Source organism: Maniola hyperantus, chromosome 6 (assembly GCF_902806685.2).
Source record: "Maniola hyperantus chromosome 6, iAphHyp1.2, whole genome shotgun sequence".
NCBI lineage: Eukaryota > Metazoa > Arthropoda > Insecta > Lepidoptera > Nymphalidae > Maniola > Maniola hyperantus.
The window spans coordinates 13,493,626-13,509,848 of record NC_048541.1 but is presented as its reverse complement, the minus strand read 5'-3'; the positions used below and the strand labels follow the sequence as shown (position 1 = coordinate 13,509,848).

The 16,223-nt window shown below is 35.9% G+C and overlaps 1 protein-coding gene across 1 annotated transcript in view; it reads right to left on the bottom strand.

Moving 5' to 3' along the window:
* LOC117982898 (nephrin-like) overlaps positions 1 to 16,223 on the bottom strand; it is a 234,265-nt gene that overhangs the window by 149,492 nt on the left and 68,550 nt on the right. Inside the window, exon 2 of the mRNA XM_034969334.2 lies at positions 3,231 to 3,388. Coding sequence (XP_034825225.1) covers positions 3,231 to 3,309 — 79 coding nt within the window. The 5' untranslated portion in view covers positions 3,310 to 3,388. The remainder of the gene's footprint in view (positions 1 to 3,230; positions 3,389 to 16,223) is intronic.

The window sequence follows — 16,223 nt, the reverse complement described above, 5'->3', positions numbered from 1 at the left end:
CTATTCATAAATTTACAATATTATCCCTTAGTAAATAGTCGCTGTGAACACCAGATTCTAACTTAAGTGCAACGCACACCTACATTAAATAGAGTGGAACCGAGTTGTAACTTTTCGCTGTCAGGTCGCAGTTAAGGCGTTAGGTACACAACTACACAGCATTTTTTGATAACTCAAAATCAGCTTTATTTACTTGGGCACGGCGGCAGCGATTCAAAACGGGGCAAAGCGCACCCCAGCGTACCACGCGTTGTTTTAATCTTCTCCGTGTTTTGTTTTCATTATACCAATTTAATCGTATGTACCTAGGCAAAAAAGCCGCTGTACCTTGGCTTTTACTTCACTCTATGTTGTTCGGTGTGCACTGCGCTTTAGTTTCTGGTGTATGTTATAGACGTTATGGAGTAGCAATGATAGAACATTAGCTAAAGTAATTATTGAATAATTATTAGTGAACGTTACTTTTAAAAGTACTTCAGTCAACAGAAAAACAATTTTAATACATATTTTTTCTGTATTAATCTTTTGATATATTAATTAAATCAAAATGAAATTGTAAAACAATCTTTTTTTCTAGAACCTTCTGTGATTTAATATAATATGATATTATATTTTTTTTTTAATCTTTATTTTTTTGGGACTTTTGCCCGACACGGACACGCCAGCCCCATCGTAACCTAAATTACAATCTGAATTTCATAATGGAGTGCAACAGTATGCAATAATATGATATTATAGAAGATGAATTAACTCGCTCTTAGTTTATCCTATAAACGTAATACATTATTTTCTGGCACTTACTATTTTATAGCATAGTAAAATATACCTACTATACTATTAACGGGCTACCAGAATAAAATTATTATTTTTCTATACCTACTAAATATTAAATACAAAGTCCTGACTGACTAACTGACTTATATTATATAGATGGAAATTTGTATGAAAGTCCGTCATTTTTGAAGTTACATCGATAAAAATTGATATTTAAGCTTTCGGTTAAAATAAAATAAAATACGTATTTTTCGATTTTTGAAAATTCTACTACCAAGTGGGTTAGACAAGGAATGAAATTTTATATGAAAGACCGTCATTTTTCAAGTTATCTACATGAAAATAGGTATTAGGGTTTTCGGTCACAAATGAAGAAATACGTGTTTCAGGCTTTTTGGAAATTCAACCCCCACCTCGATTTTCTAAGTTCCATCCGAGCGAAGCCGGGGCGGGTCAGCTAGTATTCCTATAAAGTACAATATAGTGGCAATATACGAACAAAAACATTACACTGGTATATTTTAAATACAGTTTTCATTTGTAACCATCACGATCGTCATGTCCTACCATTATTTCGCGAGGTAAAAAATAAAACGCGAACATTTCCGCGACTTTAATAAAATATGTTGTCATAAAACAAAAAAAATATGTTATACTTTTGTCATACTTTATATCTTCACGTGCGGCCTATAAAGCTGGTGACTGACCTGTATTAATTGAATGTAATGTAACATAACCGAGTTACCGACATAGCTCAATGGGTTGCGAAGCTGAAGTGGCAATGGGCAGGGCACATAGTTCGTAAAACCGATAGACGTTGGGGTCCAAGGTGCTGCAATGGCGACCTCGCACCGGAAGACGCAGCGTTGGAAGACCCCCGACTAGGTGGACGGACGACATCAGACGAGTCACAGGGAGTACAGTATTTTACTTCCTTGGGGTTGAATTTTCAAAAACCTTTCTTAGCGAATGTCTACGTCATAATAGCTATCTGCATGCCAAATTTTAACCCGATCAGTCCAGCAGTTTGAGCTGTACATCAGTCAGTCAGCTTTTCCTTTAACATCTATAGACATACAACTTACATATTATATAGACATACAACTACACCCTACGATTAGAGTACGGCTGAGTACTGTTCGGCAAGCATGCTGCCTGCATTTCTAGGAAACGCCGTAACATAAGAATATGTCCTATGCAAATGTTAGGTTATATTACAATTTGAGGTCAGTCTTCACCTTAACGTTTCGGCATACGTCCCGGTATTCATGACGGCTTAAAGTAAAGCTGTGTGCAACGCAAAATAAAACGGGTGGCCTACTTTGTACCTCGTAATTAAATGAGTACTCCACTTTTACATGGCACGATAAAAGTTATTGCTGATTACGACACGCATACGATTATTGTTATAAAAAATAGGTCACGCTTTAACAACTCATATTATACTTGAAGGCTTTGTTTTAATTATGGGTTAGACTCGCGGGTTCGCTCCTGTGGAAATGTCGAAAAATACAGCCTTATTTCTTGTCGACATAATAAAAAAAGTCTTTGTGCTAAATCTCAGTCTTTTTGGTTCAGAGCCATAAAACTGCCATACCCCGTCCAGGTTAGCCCGTTCCCATCTTAGACAGTATCATCACTTACCACCAGGTGAGATTGCAGTTAAGAGCTAACTTGTATCTGAATAAAATAAAAGTAGTTTGAAGAAGCTGGGGTAATACCAGAGTAGTAGTAACCGGACAGGTTCCTACAATGTGGACCTCGTGACCCAGGGGACATAGAATAAGGAGTTGGAGAAAAATCAGAGGGAAGGCTTTGCCTTGTGGGGCAGTAGAGTCTAATTTGTATTAGATTAGATATATACCGGCAAACGCCAAAACCGTGGTTTTATTAATGCTTGATTTTATCCAATAAAAAACCGGCCAAGTGCGAGTCAGGCTCGCGCACCGAGGGTTCCGTAATTCAGTCGTATTTTTAATATATATAAAATATATATATATATATAATATTTATAATATGATAATTGAAAAACTATGATGCGTAAATATAAATAAAAATCTGTTTTAGATTGCACAGGTGAAGACCTTTGATATAGTGATCTTACTTCGAAAATTGAAAAGACTAATTATTAGTTTATGACCACAATTTTTTTTTTGTGTGATGTAGCCACAAATTCACGGTTTTCAGATTTTTCCCCAAATGTCAGCTATAAGACCTACCTACCTGCCAAATTTCACGATTCTAGGTCAACGGGAAGTACCCTGTAGGTTACTTGACAGACCGACAGACAGACAGACAACAAAGTGATCCTATAAGGGTTCTGTTTTTCCTTTTGAGGTATGGAACCCTAAAAATAAAAATACTTAAACAAAATAATGGTTTAATCACAGAAAATAACAGTATATGATATTATGGGTGAAATCCTCATCTAAAGGTAGAATTATAAACCAACTGACCTGCTATATTAAAGCTCCCGATGAGCAAGGTCCACAGGGAGAGCACTCTCGTCGAGCTCGGCCGAGGCGAACACTCCATTTTATACTTCTTAATTATTACTGCACTACACTGATTCTTGATTACATTTTCAACGTTATTTTCTTTCTGTTATGAAAACCTGAAACCAACGAAAGCTGTGTTAATAATTTTACTTGATTATTATTGCTTTAACAAAGTTACTACAATCGAAGTTATTTTTTTCTTTTCAATTATGTCGTACGTTTAAACATTTATAAAATAAGTATGTAAAATATATTTGATAAAATACAAGATAACTAGGTACTACAAACTTAGCGAAGATCGGAGAATGCGTACTTCTTACCCGGTTTTTTGTTTGTTTATTTGAAAGTAATCAACAGCGTAAATACATAATTATTGTTTAAATTTAAATCTAGGTATAACAGAAGGCCAAAAGAGATTACTTAAAATTATAATTAAAACTATTTTAACAGAATAGATTTAGAATAAATGTAGGTATATACAATAATAATAAAATTTTAGAAATTATATTCAGTTTTAATCTAAATGTAAAGATATAAAAGGAAAAGGTGACTGACTGACTGATCTATCAACGCACGGCTCAAACTACTGGACGGATCGGGCTGAAATTTGACACGCAGATAGTTATTTTGAAGTAGGCATCCGCTAAGAAAGGATTTTTGAAAATGCAACCCTTAAGGATTGAAATAGGGGTTCGAAAGGGGGAGTCCAAAGTCGTGGGCATAGGCTAGTATACACTAAAGAGCTTTAATCCTAATAACATAATAGCACTTTCATTTTCTACGATCGTACCTAAATCGGAAAATCGCTCGAAAACATCACGATATCAGCGTCTTAATTGCCCAGTTTCAAATACAGCTGCTTATAATTGATCGCCTCCTTAATTTCACGATTTTGTAAGACCATTAACTCGACTTAATAGATAAGCTGAAAGCTGTCGGCAATCAATCTTCATATTTCCCGAACAACAACTGACAACGAGCATTCGTCTCGCTAAGTGCTGCTAAAGATCTGATTTCTTTGAACGAAAATACAAACAATTCTGGTATCAGAAAAAACCGGCCAAGTGCGAGGCTGACTTGCACACCGAGGGTTTCGTACTCGGATATTTTTTTCGTCATTTTGCGACAAATCTAAAACTTTTACGAATAAAAATAAATAAAAACCTACTTTAGAATGTACAAGTGTAAAGCCTATTTATATGATACCTTGGTATAGTAATCTTACTTTGAAAGTTGAAAATACTACTTATTTTTTCATGAACACATTTTAATTTTTTTATGATGTAACCACAAATTAACATTTTTCGGATTTATTCCATTACTTGTACTATAAGACCTACCCACATACCAAATTTCATGACTCTAGGCAAACGGAAAGTACCCTATAGATTTTCTTAACATACACAAATACAGACAGACAGACAGGCTTCTGTCTGTCTGTCTGTTTGTCCGTCGTGTCAACATCGTGTTGACGGACAGACAGACAGATAGACAACGAAGTGATCCTATGAGGGTTCCTTTTTTCCTCTTGAGGTACGGAACCCTAAAAAAAGGAACCCTTATAGGATCACTTTGTTGTCTACCAGTCTGTCGTATATGCCAAGACCTGTCCAGGGAATCAAAACCTATAGGACAATTCCCATTGACCTAAAACCATGAAATTGGCAGGTAGCACAAGTGAAGAATTTGTGGTTACTCATCACAAAAAAGTTATTTCTTGTGCGATAGTACGAAACCCTTGTGGGCGAGTCCGACTCGTACTTGACTGGTTTTTTATTCGATTACCAGCTAGCCCTTGACTGCAATCTTGCCTGGTGGGAATTGATGATGCAGTACATATAAGATAGAAGCGGGCTAACTTAGAAGGGTTTTGTTCACTTTATGAACGAGCAAAGCCAGAGGGTCAGCTAGTTTGGTAGTTAATAATCGAACCAAAACTTTGAACATAATAAATAGACTGATCCCAGGGCCCTGAAATAGTAAATTGTTGTTTAATTGTCAAAACCTTTTACGCTGATAGCACAAAAGCTTTTGGTGTGGAATTTCGAAATACTCAAGTGGATGGGCCACTAACTGAAAAGCGATTATTATTATCGCCTCCTTGGGGATTCTCGAAGACTTCAAAAGCATTATTTTAGGCAACTAAATCTATATTAAAGCGTCTAAGGTATATTATAATAGTCTGAGGTAAATACTTGACACTTCAAGTTTAAAGTCCTTAGAAATAAGTTTACCGACATTAATCAATGGGCAGTAGCGCATTTTACAAAAAAAACCGGCCAAGTGCGAGTCAGGCTCGCGCAACGAGGGCTCCGTACTACAGTCGTATTTTTTCGACATTTTGCACGATAATTCAAAAGCTATGATGCATAAAAATCACGGAACAGAGACTTGTAAAAGGCATGCATACATACCAGCAGTTTTATTCAATTTTATAATTTACCTTTTTATTTTATTTTTTGCGAATGAACAAAATAACGAGTATCTATCGATATCGATAGATAATTCGATGAGCTACGTGGTGCGGCCTTGGCTGAGTAGGAAAAGAAATCGACCGATAACGCAAATGTCAACCATATTTGTAATGCAATTAAGTTTATAATTGCTACCACTTAGAATACCGCCCTCTATGGTCAAGTAGCGGAATTAATTGGACAATCGAATCTAGTGTGACTATAGCTCGTAAATACGTTATTCCGCTAAAGCAAAATAAATCTTATTTTTAGAACATCAGGGTTTGTTTCCAAATCTGTGACGTAGGCTAGTTTTGACTAAACTTAAAACGACAAATCAAACGATTTGTTTCTTTGTAGTGCAATATATGATTATCGGTATATTTGTATGAGTTTGGCGACAGCGGTTCCTATAGTAATTTTGGTGTATTGCACTTCCACTGTTTTCTTTCTGTTCCGTGGAAAATACTAATAATTATATGTTCATTAACACTTTTTTTCGTCATGTGACCACAAATTCACATTTTCAGATATATTCCTTTACTTATGCTATAACACCTACCTACCTACCTACCAAATTTCATGATTCTAGGTCAACGGGAAGTACCCTATTGGTTTTCTTGACATACAAGATAGACAGATAGACAACAAAGTGATCATAATTATAAGGGTTTCTTTTATCCTTTTGAGGTACCCTAGCAGTAAAAAATTATGTCGAGGGTATCACATATTCCACTTTATATGCGAGCTTCATAATGAACAAAGTATTTTTAATAACTAAGAGCTCGGTGGTATTTTAATTTACAAAATATGAGGAAAATATTTCCCTCGAGCAATATTGTGCATGATAAGCTGTGATTTGGTTTGATCAATTAAGTTTTTTTTTAAATACATAATATACTAGTAGGTACGTTGCGACTTTAGGATGGGTAAAAACTTCAAGATCGCATCACCGATATGCTAATGTTAAATCACCACCTTCTATAGGTCATCGGTAGGTTTTATAGCACAAGTAAATGAATAAATCCGAAAACCGTTATTTGATGGTTACATCACAGAAAAAAAATTAAAATTTATTCATGAACAAGTATTAGTATATTCAAAGTAAGATAACTATACCAAGTTGGGTATCATATGAAAGGGCTTTACTTGTTCATTCTAAAACAGTTCTTTTTTTATTTGTTTGCATAATAGTTTTTGATTTATCGTGCAAAATGTCGAAAAAATACGACTGTAATGCGGAACTTTCGGTGCGCGAGTCTGACTCGGACTTGGCCGGTACTTTTCTTTGGCTGTTGTGCAGTGTTGAGAATCATAACCTCTTTTATTTGTCACAAAGGCGCGGCAAGTTTGTTGAGATAAAAGTAAATCTTTTTCTTATTTTTTATCTGCATTCCCTGAACGAGGCGAATATAAGACAAAATAAATTGTGTGTAAAATGAAGAAATATTAGGGGTTATGCCAATTAGCGAAAATGGTGTAATAAATCAAAAATAATTAATTACATTAAATTCCCTTATTACCCTGTTAGAGGCTTGGTTTACGCGAAAATATAATTTCACTGCCCAAGCCTTTTGTACCTTCCGGTTTTTGACCGGTTTCAAAAAAAGGAGGAGGTTCTCAATTCGACTGTATGGTTTTTTTAACCCACTACTGATTATTTTTCTGGAATCTCTTATGATGTAAGCAACATTGTTTCTCGATCACCACTGTGGATCGTATGATCGATCAATAAATCAACAAACAATGTGATTTTAAACTTATTAGTTATCATTAACATGCGACAGTAAGTAACAATCTATAAAATTGAGCAAATTTGTAGAAACTTTAGAAACCAATTCAAAGTATGATTTTAATAAAACTGCCAAATACTTTCATAGTTCAATAAAACCGATAGATGTTGGGGACCCAAGGTGCTGGAATGACGACCTCGCATCGGAAGACGCAGCGTTGGAAGACCTCCCACTAGGTGGACGGACGACATCAGACGAGTCGCAGAGAGCCGCTGGATTCAGGCGGCGCAAGACCGTGGCATGTGGCCCTACAAGATACTTTTATCCAGCAGTAGACGTCTATCGGTTGTTGATGATGATGATGATGATTATGATCCATTCAAATTTAGTCCATTTTCATAATAGACTGCATAATCACTCACCACCAAATATGGTACTCTCTAAATAAACTTGAACTTATCACCGGATTAACAATATATGCCAAAGTAAGGTAGTGTCTGAAAAATTTTACTAGGTAGCAAAATATTAAGATGTTTATTACATGGGAAATTGTTATAAGAAGCATTTTGCTAACAAAGTAGGTTCTAAAATTAAATTTATATAAGATCTTCCGCCTCTGAAAATAGCTTCATTTTGTTGCTACATTAAAATTTTCGCTTAGGATACCATAAACGGCTCGGCCGTGCCTATTATCTGAGGAACAAAGTACATTATTTTTCATCATGGATATTGAAAATAAAGCCGTGGTCTATTTTATAAGGGTTAGCGGATTGTTTAATGAATATTTAGGTACTAAACTTGCTTGCAATAAAGTGAAGGCCATCCCGAAAAAAGGCAATAAGTACAAAAATCTGTTTATACACTTGGGTGGCCTTTAAAATATCACTTCAGTGATAAGGGTGCCCTTGCAAAGTAGCACAATTGTTTTCCTTTTTTGATTTTTATTTTTGTTTTATAGGCTAAGTATATGATCTCATTAAGAAATACATTTTATTCCTTGCAAAATTGATTACAATAAATCACATAAGTAGAGCTTAAAATTTATTAAAAATTGGTACGAATGTTGGGAACACAATGAGGTACCTACAGATGAATTGTGAAAAGTCCCTATCGATCTGTGGGACTTTTCACAATTCAAAATAAAAAATATTCAAGATCACGCTATACATTCAACATTCACAAAACCGAGTTTTTTTGCATTTTCCTGCTATGTCAAGAAAAGTTTCTATCAAGCGCGTCTCATACAAATGAAGTTTGTTTCTTAACAAAAAATTTAACAATAAATAATAGCAAATATCATAGACACACTTTAGTTACTAATATATCTGCGATTTCCGTAAAGTTATGTAATGTCAAAGCTACTTATTAAAATATTTCAAATAATTTCAGCCAGCCAGCTTTGAAACTACGTAATATTTATTCAGAAATCTGGCTAACTAAAAATTGCCATAACCCTTCCAAGTTAATCCGCTTCTATCTTGGACTGAATCATCACTTACCATCAGGTGAGATCGCAAAACAAACTTGGAATCGATTAAAAATTAATAAGTTTAATTTCTAAACTAGCTTGTGCTCGCGACTTCGTCCGAGTGGACTACACAAATTTCAAACCCCTATTTTACTCCCTTAGGGGAGCAATTTTCAAAAACCCTTTCTTAGCAGATGCCTACTTCATAATAGCTATCTGCATGCAAAATTTCAGCCCAATCCGTCCAGTAGTTTAAGCTGTGCGTTGATAGATCAGTCAGTCTGTCAGTCAGTCAGTCACCTTTTCCTTTTATATTATATTTAGATTTACTAAATTTAAGTACCTTTTCTGTAGTAGTGTTTAATTATATTCAGGTTTTAGTTTTTGAACTTAATCTAGTCTTTGACATTCAGTTTACTGCGGAACCTGCATGCAAAGGCTTTTGTTTGCAAGCTGATAAAACTGAGAGCCAAGTTCAATTAGTTTGCAGTACCGCTCACATAATTGAGTGAGTAATATCTTGGAAGGAACCCTGATAAGTTTTCTTTGATATCTTTTACAAAGCTTCCTAAATTTCCTTTCCAATTTAGTTTGAATTTGTAGGACATCTTATAATCTTTGGCGGATGATTAGTTTGTAAAAGGATTTCATTATATACCTATTTCAGTCTCTGAATATTGATTAAAAGTTAGAGAATTATTTTATAAGCGCATAAAATAATTCTGCAAACCACTTTTGGTTTACATATTGTTTAACCGATATTTTAATCACGAGAAAATAAAGCTGTGATAGTCTATTTATAAAGCAGTGACAGCGTAGTGGTTAAGACGTCACGGGATCCTATACGGGGGGCCCTGGGGGATACTTTGACGATGAAGGAAAACATCGTAAGGAAATCTGCATCTGAGAGTTCTCCGTAATTTTCACAAAGCCGTGTAAAGTCTGCCAATCCGCACTTCGCCCCATGGTGTAACGGATTAACGCAACGGATCGTTGTTAATTGATTCTTCTTCTTCTCAATCGTTCACTCTTGACAGAGTGGTCGTGGCTTTTTGAATGAAATATTTACTACTAGCTGATGCCCGCGACTACGTCTGCGTGGATTTAGGTTTATTAAAAATCCCGTGGAATTTATTTATTTTCCGGGATAAAAAGTAGTCTAGCCTATGTCCTTCCCTGGGATGTAAGCTAACTCTGTACCAAATTTCATCAAAATCGGTTAAACTGTTGGGCCGTGAAAAGCTAGCAGACAGACACACTTTTGCATTTATAATATTAGTATGGATATGAAACTAATTTTACGAATTCTTGTTTAAAAGAGCTGCAGAGTGACATACTTAGGTTACTTTTCTTCTTCTTCGTAATACTCTTGGCGGGAGTGGTCGTGGTCATCACGCTGTGACGTTTTGGGGGCAGATGTTATACGCCACGAGCATTCGCCACTTCTCTCTGCTGGCTGATATATTCTGGCACACTCGTGCGCGGGACCGCCAAAAGCAGACTTAATTCGGTTAGTCAATCGCATGGGCGACCTTCCTCGCCCTCTGGTACTAGGCTACTTTTAGTCTTCGATAAATATTATCATGACCCATCTCCAGTTCACAAGAGAGCACGGGTCTCCTCTCAGAGTGAGAAGGGTTTTGGCCATAGTCTATCACGCTGGCCAAGTGCGAATTGGTAGATTTCACACACCTTTGAGATGGAGAACTCTCAGGTATGCAGGTTTCCACACGATGTTTTCCTTCACCGTTAAAGAAAGTGATATTTAATTAAGTACTTAAAACTCCCGATCTCCGATTAGAAGGCGGACATCCTAACTACTAGGCTATCACAACTTTCTTCTCTCTTTCTCTCTCTCTCTCTCTCTCACACAGTAAATAATACACGTGTAATAATTTATCGAAGCACTCAGTATTTTAAAAACAGGGACAAAAAAAACCTACTTGTAAAGAAATAAGAAATTAATCTTCCGGACACGTTATTGAATAATGTAGACGCAAATAACATAAGGGGGAAGGGGATCTCGCGCGATTACTTTGCGGGAACATTAAGAGGGATTTAAAAATTCAAGAAAAAGCGTCTCCCCGCAACTGTGGCTCCAGGGTGCACTTAGCCGGCAGAGTGGGTGTGATGGAAATACTTAATAAGTTGCGGAAACGGACGGTTCCGAAGGTTGGGCGTGTGGTTTTGAGATTATATGATCCCAGAGAAAGGCAGGATCGGAAATTGATCCCTGTTTTCAAGTTTCTGTACTAAAAGTTTAATAAGCCCCTATGGGCACAGTGGCGGGAAAAATCATTCTGAGATTCAAATTTCGGGCTGCAACATTAATAGTTATACCTACCTACTACACAAGATAATTTCTTAAAATTTTCTCACTAAACGAAAAAACGAGGAAAGCTGAGGACTGGGTGTGGTGGCACTCTTTAGGGTAGGCCTATGTCCAACAGTGGACGTCCACAGGCTGATGATGATGATGATGAAACGGAAAACAGTTACAAATCAAAAAGTCTATCCAAAATGGTGACTGACAGACATCGAATTTTTTATTACATTTTATAATTTTTTTTGCTGCCTACTTTTGTTATGTCTGGTCACTACGTGAAAATCATTCTGGATGTGATTAGTTAAATGATTGTTGCTTTTTATCGTGACTAAATGTTAATTATAATGAGTTATTTGAGAGTTATGATAAAACAGTTAAACTCTCCTAAAACCTTTGTCTATGCTGCAATAGGGTTACAAGTGCATTCTGCAACGTGAATTCTGAGGTAAACTGGATATCAAAGACTAGTAATAGCAAGGAATATTCCAAAGCTCAAAGTGCACAAAAGGCTACTTCGTGCCTCATAGTTCCTAAATAAACTGTCGTGGTAAACTTTGCAAGCCAATTTTGAACTCAAAATTGTTCATAGAATTTAAAATCTGTTTAAAATTAAATAAGTATACTTTTATAAAATAATAAAAACATAATTATGTACTAATGATTTTAAGCTTATTTTATGATTTAACGACATGATATTAATTAATGTAGATAACGGGTACATATACCATGATTAATTCCCGTCGTGACCACGACCCGTGCAATTGGGTTGAAATATCGAGAAATAAAAACATCAAATTAATCGTGGTATGTACCCGTTATCTACATTAAAAAATGTCATCATTTATGTAGCTAGGTCAGGTATTTTATGAAAGTTGAGTTTTAAATTAGGCATAACCTCCGTCAAATTATTGTGACTGACTACAATCTATGAATTCCTTTATTATATTATTCAGATAGGCAAACTTTTACGATTCCTGACAATTAATGACCCTAGAGACTTACTCGTAAGAATCTGAAATCATTGATCATTGAGGAGGTGCTAAATAAAGCTGAATAGTTTTCATGTACCAACTAATTATATTTAAACATTAACATCAATATCTTCGTTTCCATATTACTTCACCATTTTGTAATATTAGATCAAAATAGTAAAACATATTATAATAAAGTAAAAATAAAAAGTAAGGCCATATAATTAGTGTCAAACAAGACAATCCGTTACACCAAAATGGTGGAGCGAAAACAGAGGCCAGTTAAACTCGCCCAGTAAAAATAAAAACTTGGACACCTGTACAAAAGCGAAAGCATTTGGATAGAAATAACACCGAGCCCTTCTTTCAGGATTATCTTGAATTCAATCTCTTTATGGGCGACGGCTATCTGTGCATTTAATCCACTTTCTCTTTTTTATCTTAGAACAAGGAAAAAAGGGCAAAAGGTTAGCGTCTTTGTCCCTTACCCTTGATAACAGGGTGACCTTTCGTCTCTACGTTTATTAAGTGCCGGCGCAGACGACGGACAATTATCCTCATGTCGTAAAATTAAGTTTGTCAATACTTGACCGTTTCCTTGTTAGTTTAGCAGCAGTATAGTTCACGACAGTTAGGGAATTCCTAACAAAATGTCGAGGCTTTGACATCACTGGCAGGCGTCAAATGTAAAGAAATATATCTACTAGTACATTTGTTGCAGGTAGCCCTAATGTAGCCCTATTATTCTTTGATTTTACTTCACCATAGTCCTTGATATTTGATATATTATCATCGATTCAGGATCTAACCGAGAGTTTTCTCACTCTAGTTCACCCTGATACACCCACAGCACGCTTTACCAAAAGTTTCGTCGTCATCATCATTTAAATTGATATCGCATGCATATCACATGGATTTCCATAGAACATGATCATGTGCCGCTTGTATCCACTGATTTCTAGCAATTTTCTTGATTTCTTGTAACCCAGTTTCTCCCAGGGACAGGAAGTCTCCCAACATTACCATTCAATCAACTATCCGTAATCTATCGATAAATTATTGACAATGCTAATTTGTCAAAGAAGACGATACAATTTTGTGTTTTACCTATCAACAGATTACAGATAGGCTTGATTTTTATTAATTTCGGTCGTTATGAACAAATATTCATAGACAAAACTGTCAAACTACGGATACCTACGCGTAAACATATTCCTGCTTCTAAATAATATCTGTCCCGGCTGTACTCAGGTGTTTAGTCGACGTTAGCCCGACTAGTTTCGAACCCATCCGGAACCCATCCAACGCTAAAATATTCCTGCTTCTTCACGTGGATGTTTCTACTAAGAAAACCTAAATTTGCCCACCGTCTGTGCTGGCCTTAATTAAGTATCTATATACCTGAGCGTACACCATAGAGCTGATTTCATTAAATTTAATGGAAGGTGGAGTAATTGGAATCGTCTGAGTTACTTTATTTATAATATGTTACTTCGCTTTTGAGCTCGCTCACATAATATTAATGTTGAAATACACAAAGTTATGTATAGGGTTAGAAACTCGTAATTGGCAAATACGAGTTAATTTGAAATGGATAAATGAGGTCATATTTTGAACTATTTCGTTCAAAATGTAAAAAAATATAAATTGTGGGAAGTATGTATTTGTATTTTAATGCATAAAACGGGTACAAAACAAAAATTAATCGTGGTATGTACCCGTTTTATATATTAAAATATGTCGTTAAACCACGAAATAAGCTTAAAATCATTAGTCTGTATTTGTGTTATTTAATCTATATACTGACTGACTTACTGATCTATCAACGCACAGCTCAAACTACTCGGGCCGACTGATCGGGCTGAAAGGCAAGTATATAGCTATTATAACGTAGAGAACCGCTAAGAAAGGATTTTTAAAAATTCAATCCCTAAAGGGGTAAAACGGGGGTTTGAAATTTGTTGTTTATGCGGACTAAGTCGTGGGCATAAGGATTATGTTAGAACTAATGAATTAATAATTTTGTAGAAATTGATAACTAATGTGTTGATTACTTCCAACTGTGGATTATGTGAGAACTAATGAATTAATAATTTTGTAGAAATTGATAACTAATGTGTTGATTACTTCCAACTGTTCGATTAATTTTGTTGCACACCTGTGGTTTGGATGAGAGTACATGATTACAGAAGGTACAGTACACGGCCGAAAGTAATGTACATCGACCTTTGGAAGGAGATAGCTGATTTGTAGAACGTTGTCCCTGTCGTTGAGACCGACAAAACGTCATATAGGTATGAGTGACAGAGACAACGCTCTACAAAGCGGAAATGTCTTTCTAAAGGCCGATGTACATGACTTTCTGCTGCGTGCTGTATGTACATTAAACCTCTCTTACGGAGTATTATGATAGAACAGACATGAAAACAACATGAAATATATATCGGACTTATATTTTGTTTTCATTTATTCTTTGTTAATACACAAAAATAATTTTACTTATTTTACTTACCTATTTGAAAAATCAAATTGACTAATTACCTAACAAAGCAGCCTTTAAAAGGGCAAAATGGTGTACAGAAATAGCTTTCATTAAATTTACAAAAAATATAAAAGAGTCACTCTACTTTGAAATTACATTTATTACCTACTTACCTACCTTCTGCCGAAAAAGCGGTACCTTTAAGAAAACGCCCGGAACTTTTTATGTGTTCCCTTTTCCGCAAAGTATAATTTATTTTCCAAGGATTTCATAATACATTCTTTATAATACAGCGAAATAGAGGCTGGTTTACATCAACCCAGTAGCACTCTAGTGCTGTCTTGCTACTAGTATAATGTAAACGAAATGATTCCAGTATAGAGTATTGAAACCAGTGAGTCATTCAGTCCAATCTTTGAGTGAGTAGAAGATTGGATTTTATACAATGGGAATAATAAAATTATTTGTTTGTAGTGTCACTACAGTACTCAGTAGGTATAATACAGTGTTTGCAACTCAATGAAAGATTGCAATACCGTTTTTTTTAACAACGGGAAATGCGTTTACGCATCCCTCCCGGAAACGGGGAGGGTATGTGGGACTCGCCGGCTAAGAGGCGGCCGGAATACCGACTAAAACCCAGCGGCGCTCCTGTGGGTCACCTGGCGACTGGGTCACGGAAAGACCGAAACAATCAACCGCAACCTAGCCAGCGACGTCCACCGAGGCGGACCCTCCACCGGAGACCGTCGCGAGGTCCCCTTACTGCACGTCTGAGGCGCACCAATGAAGTGCGCCTCCCGACCGGTGACTGAACGGGCGACAGATATGGCGACAGGATATTGCATATAATATTATCTACTCAAAGATAATTTGGCAGACTTTGTTTTAATGTCACTACGAACTAGAAAAATTGCGATTTTAGCAACTGATAATTTTAAATTTCAAAATTATAGTAAGTGATTTTTCTACAAAATCAAGAATCCAGCTTTGGAGGACTCGTGTTCTCAGATACAAAAATAATACAAGCGATCCTTAAGTTTTCGTCGTGCTAGGAGCGTACATTTTATGCTCGTTTCGTAAACTCACTAGATACTCACTCATATAATGTGAACCAGCCATAACACAAACGATTTAATGCAAAATATGTATAAGACTTTATATCTACAGTACCTTGATGAATTCAAGGAAACATTTGACGTCGGAGAAATTATTGAGGCAACTTGCTCCAAGTCATTTTCCTTCTATGAAGCCGTAAACATAATGTTATGAATGATCCATTTAGAATATCTGGTGACATAGGCACAATGCAGACCTGCAGAGAGGAACTGAAATGAGTAGAGGTGCAGTGTCTCTTCAATGCTTACAGTTTGAATAACTAATACTAAACTTTATTTGTTTTCGATCTGATGACCAATTATTATTATCGTTTGTCAAGGTAATTATAAAGCTGAATTTACTTTGTTATCAAACAATCCTTCGCCTCGGCTCCAATCTAGTCCGTGGGTCTAGTTAGAC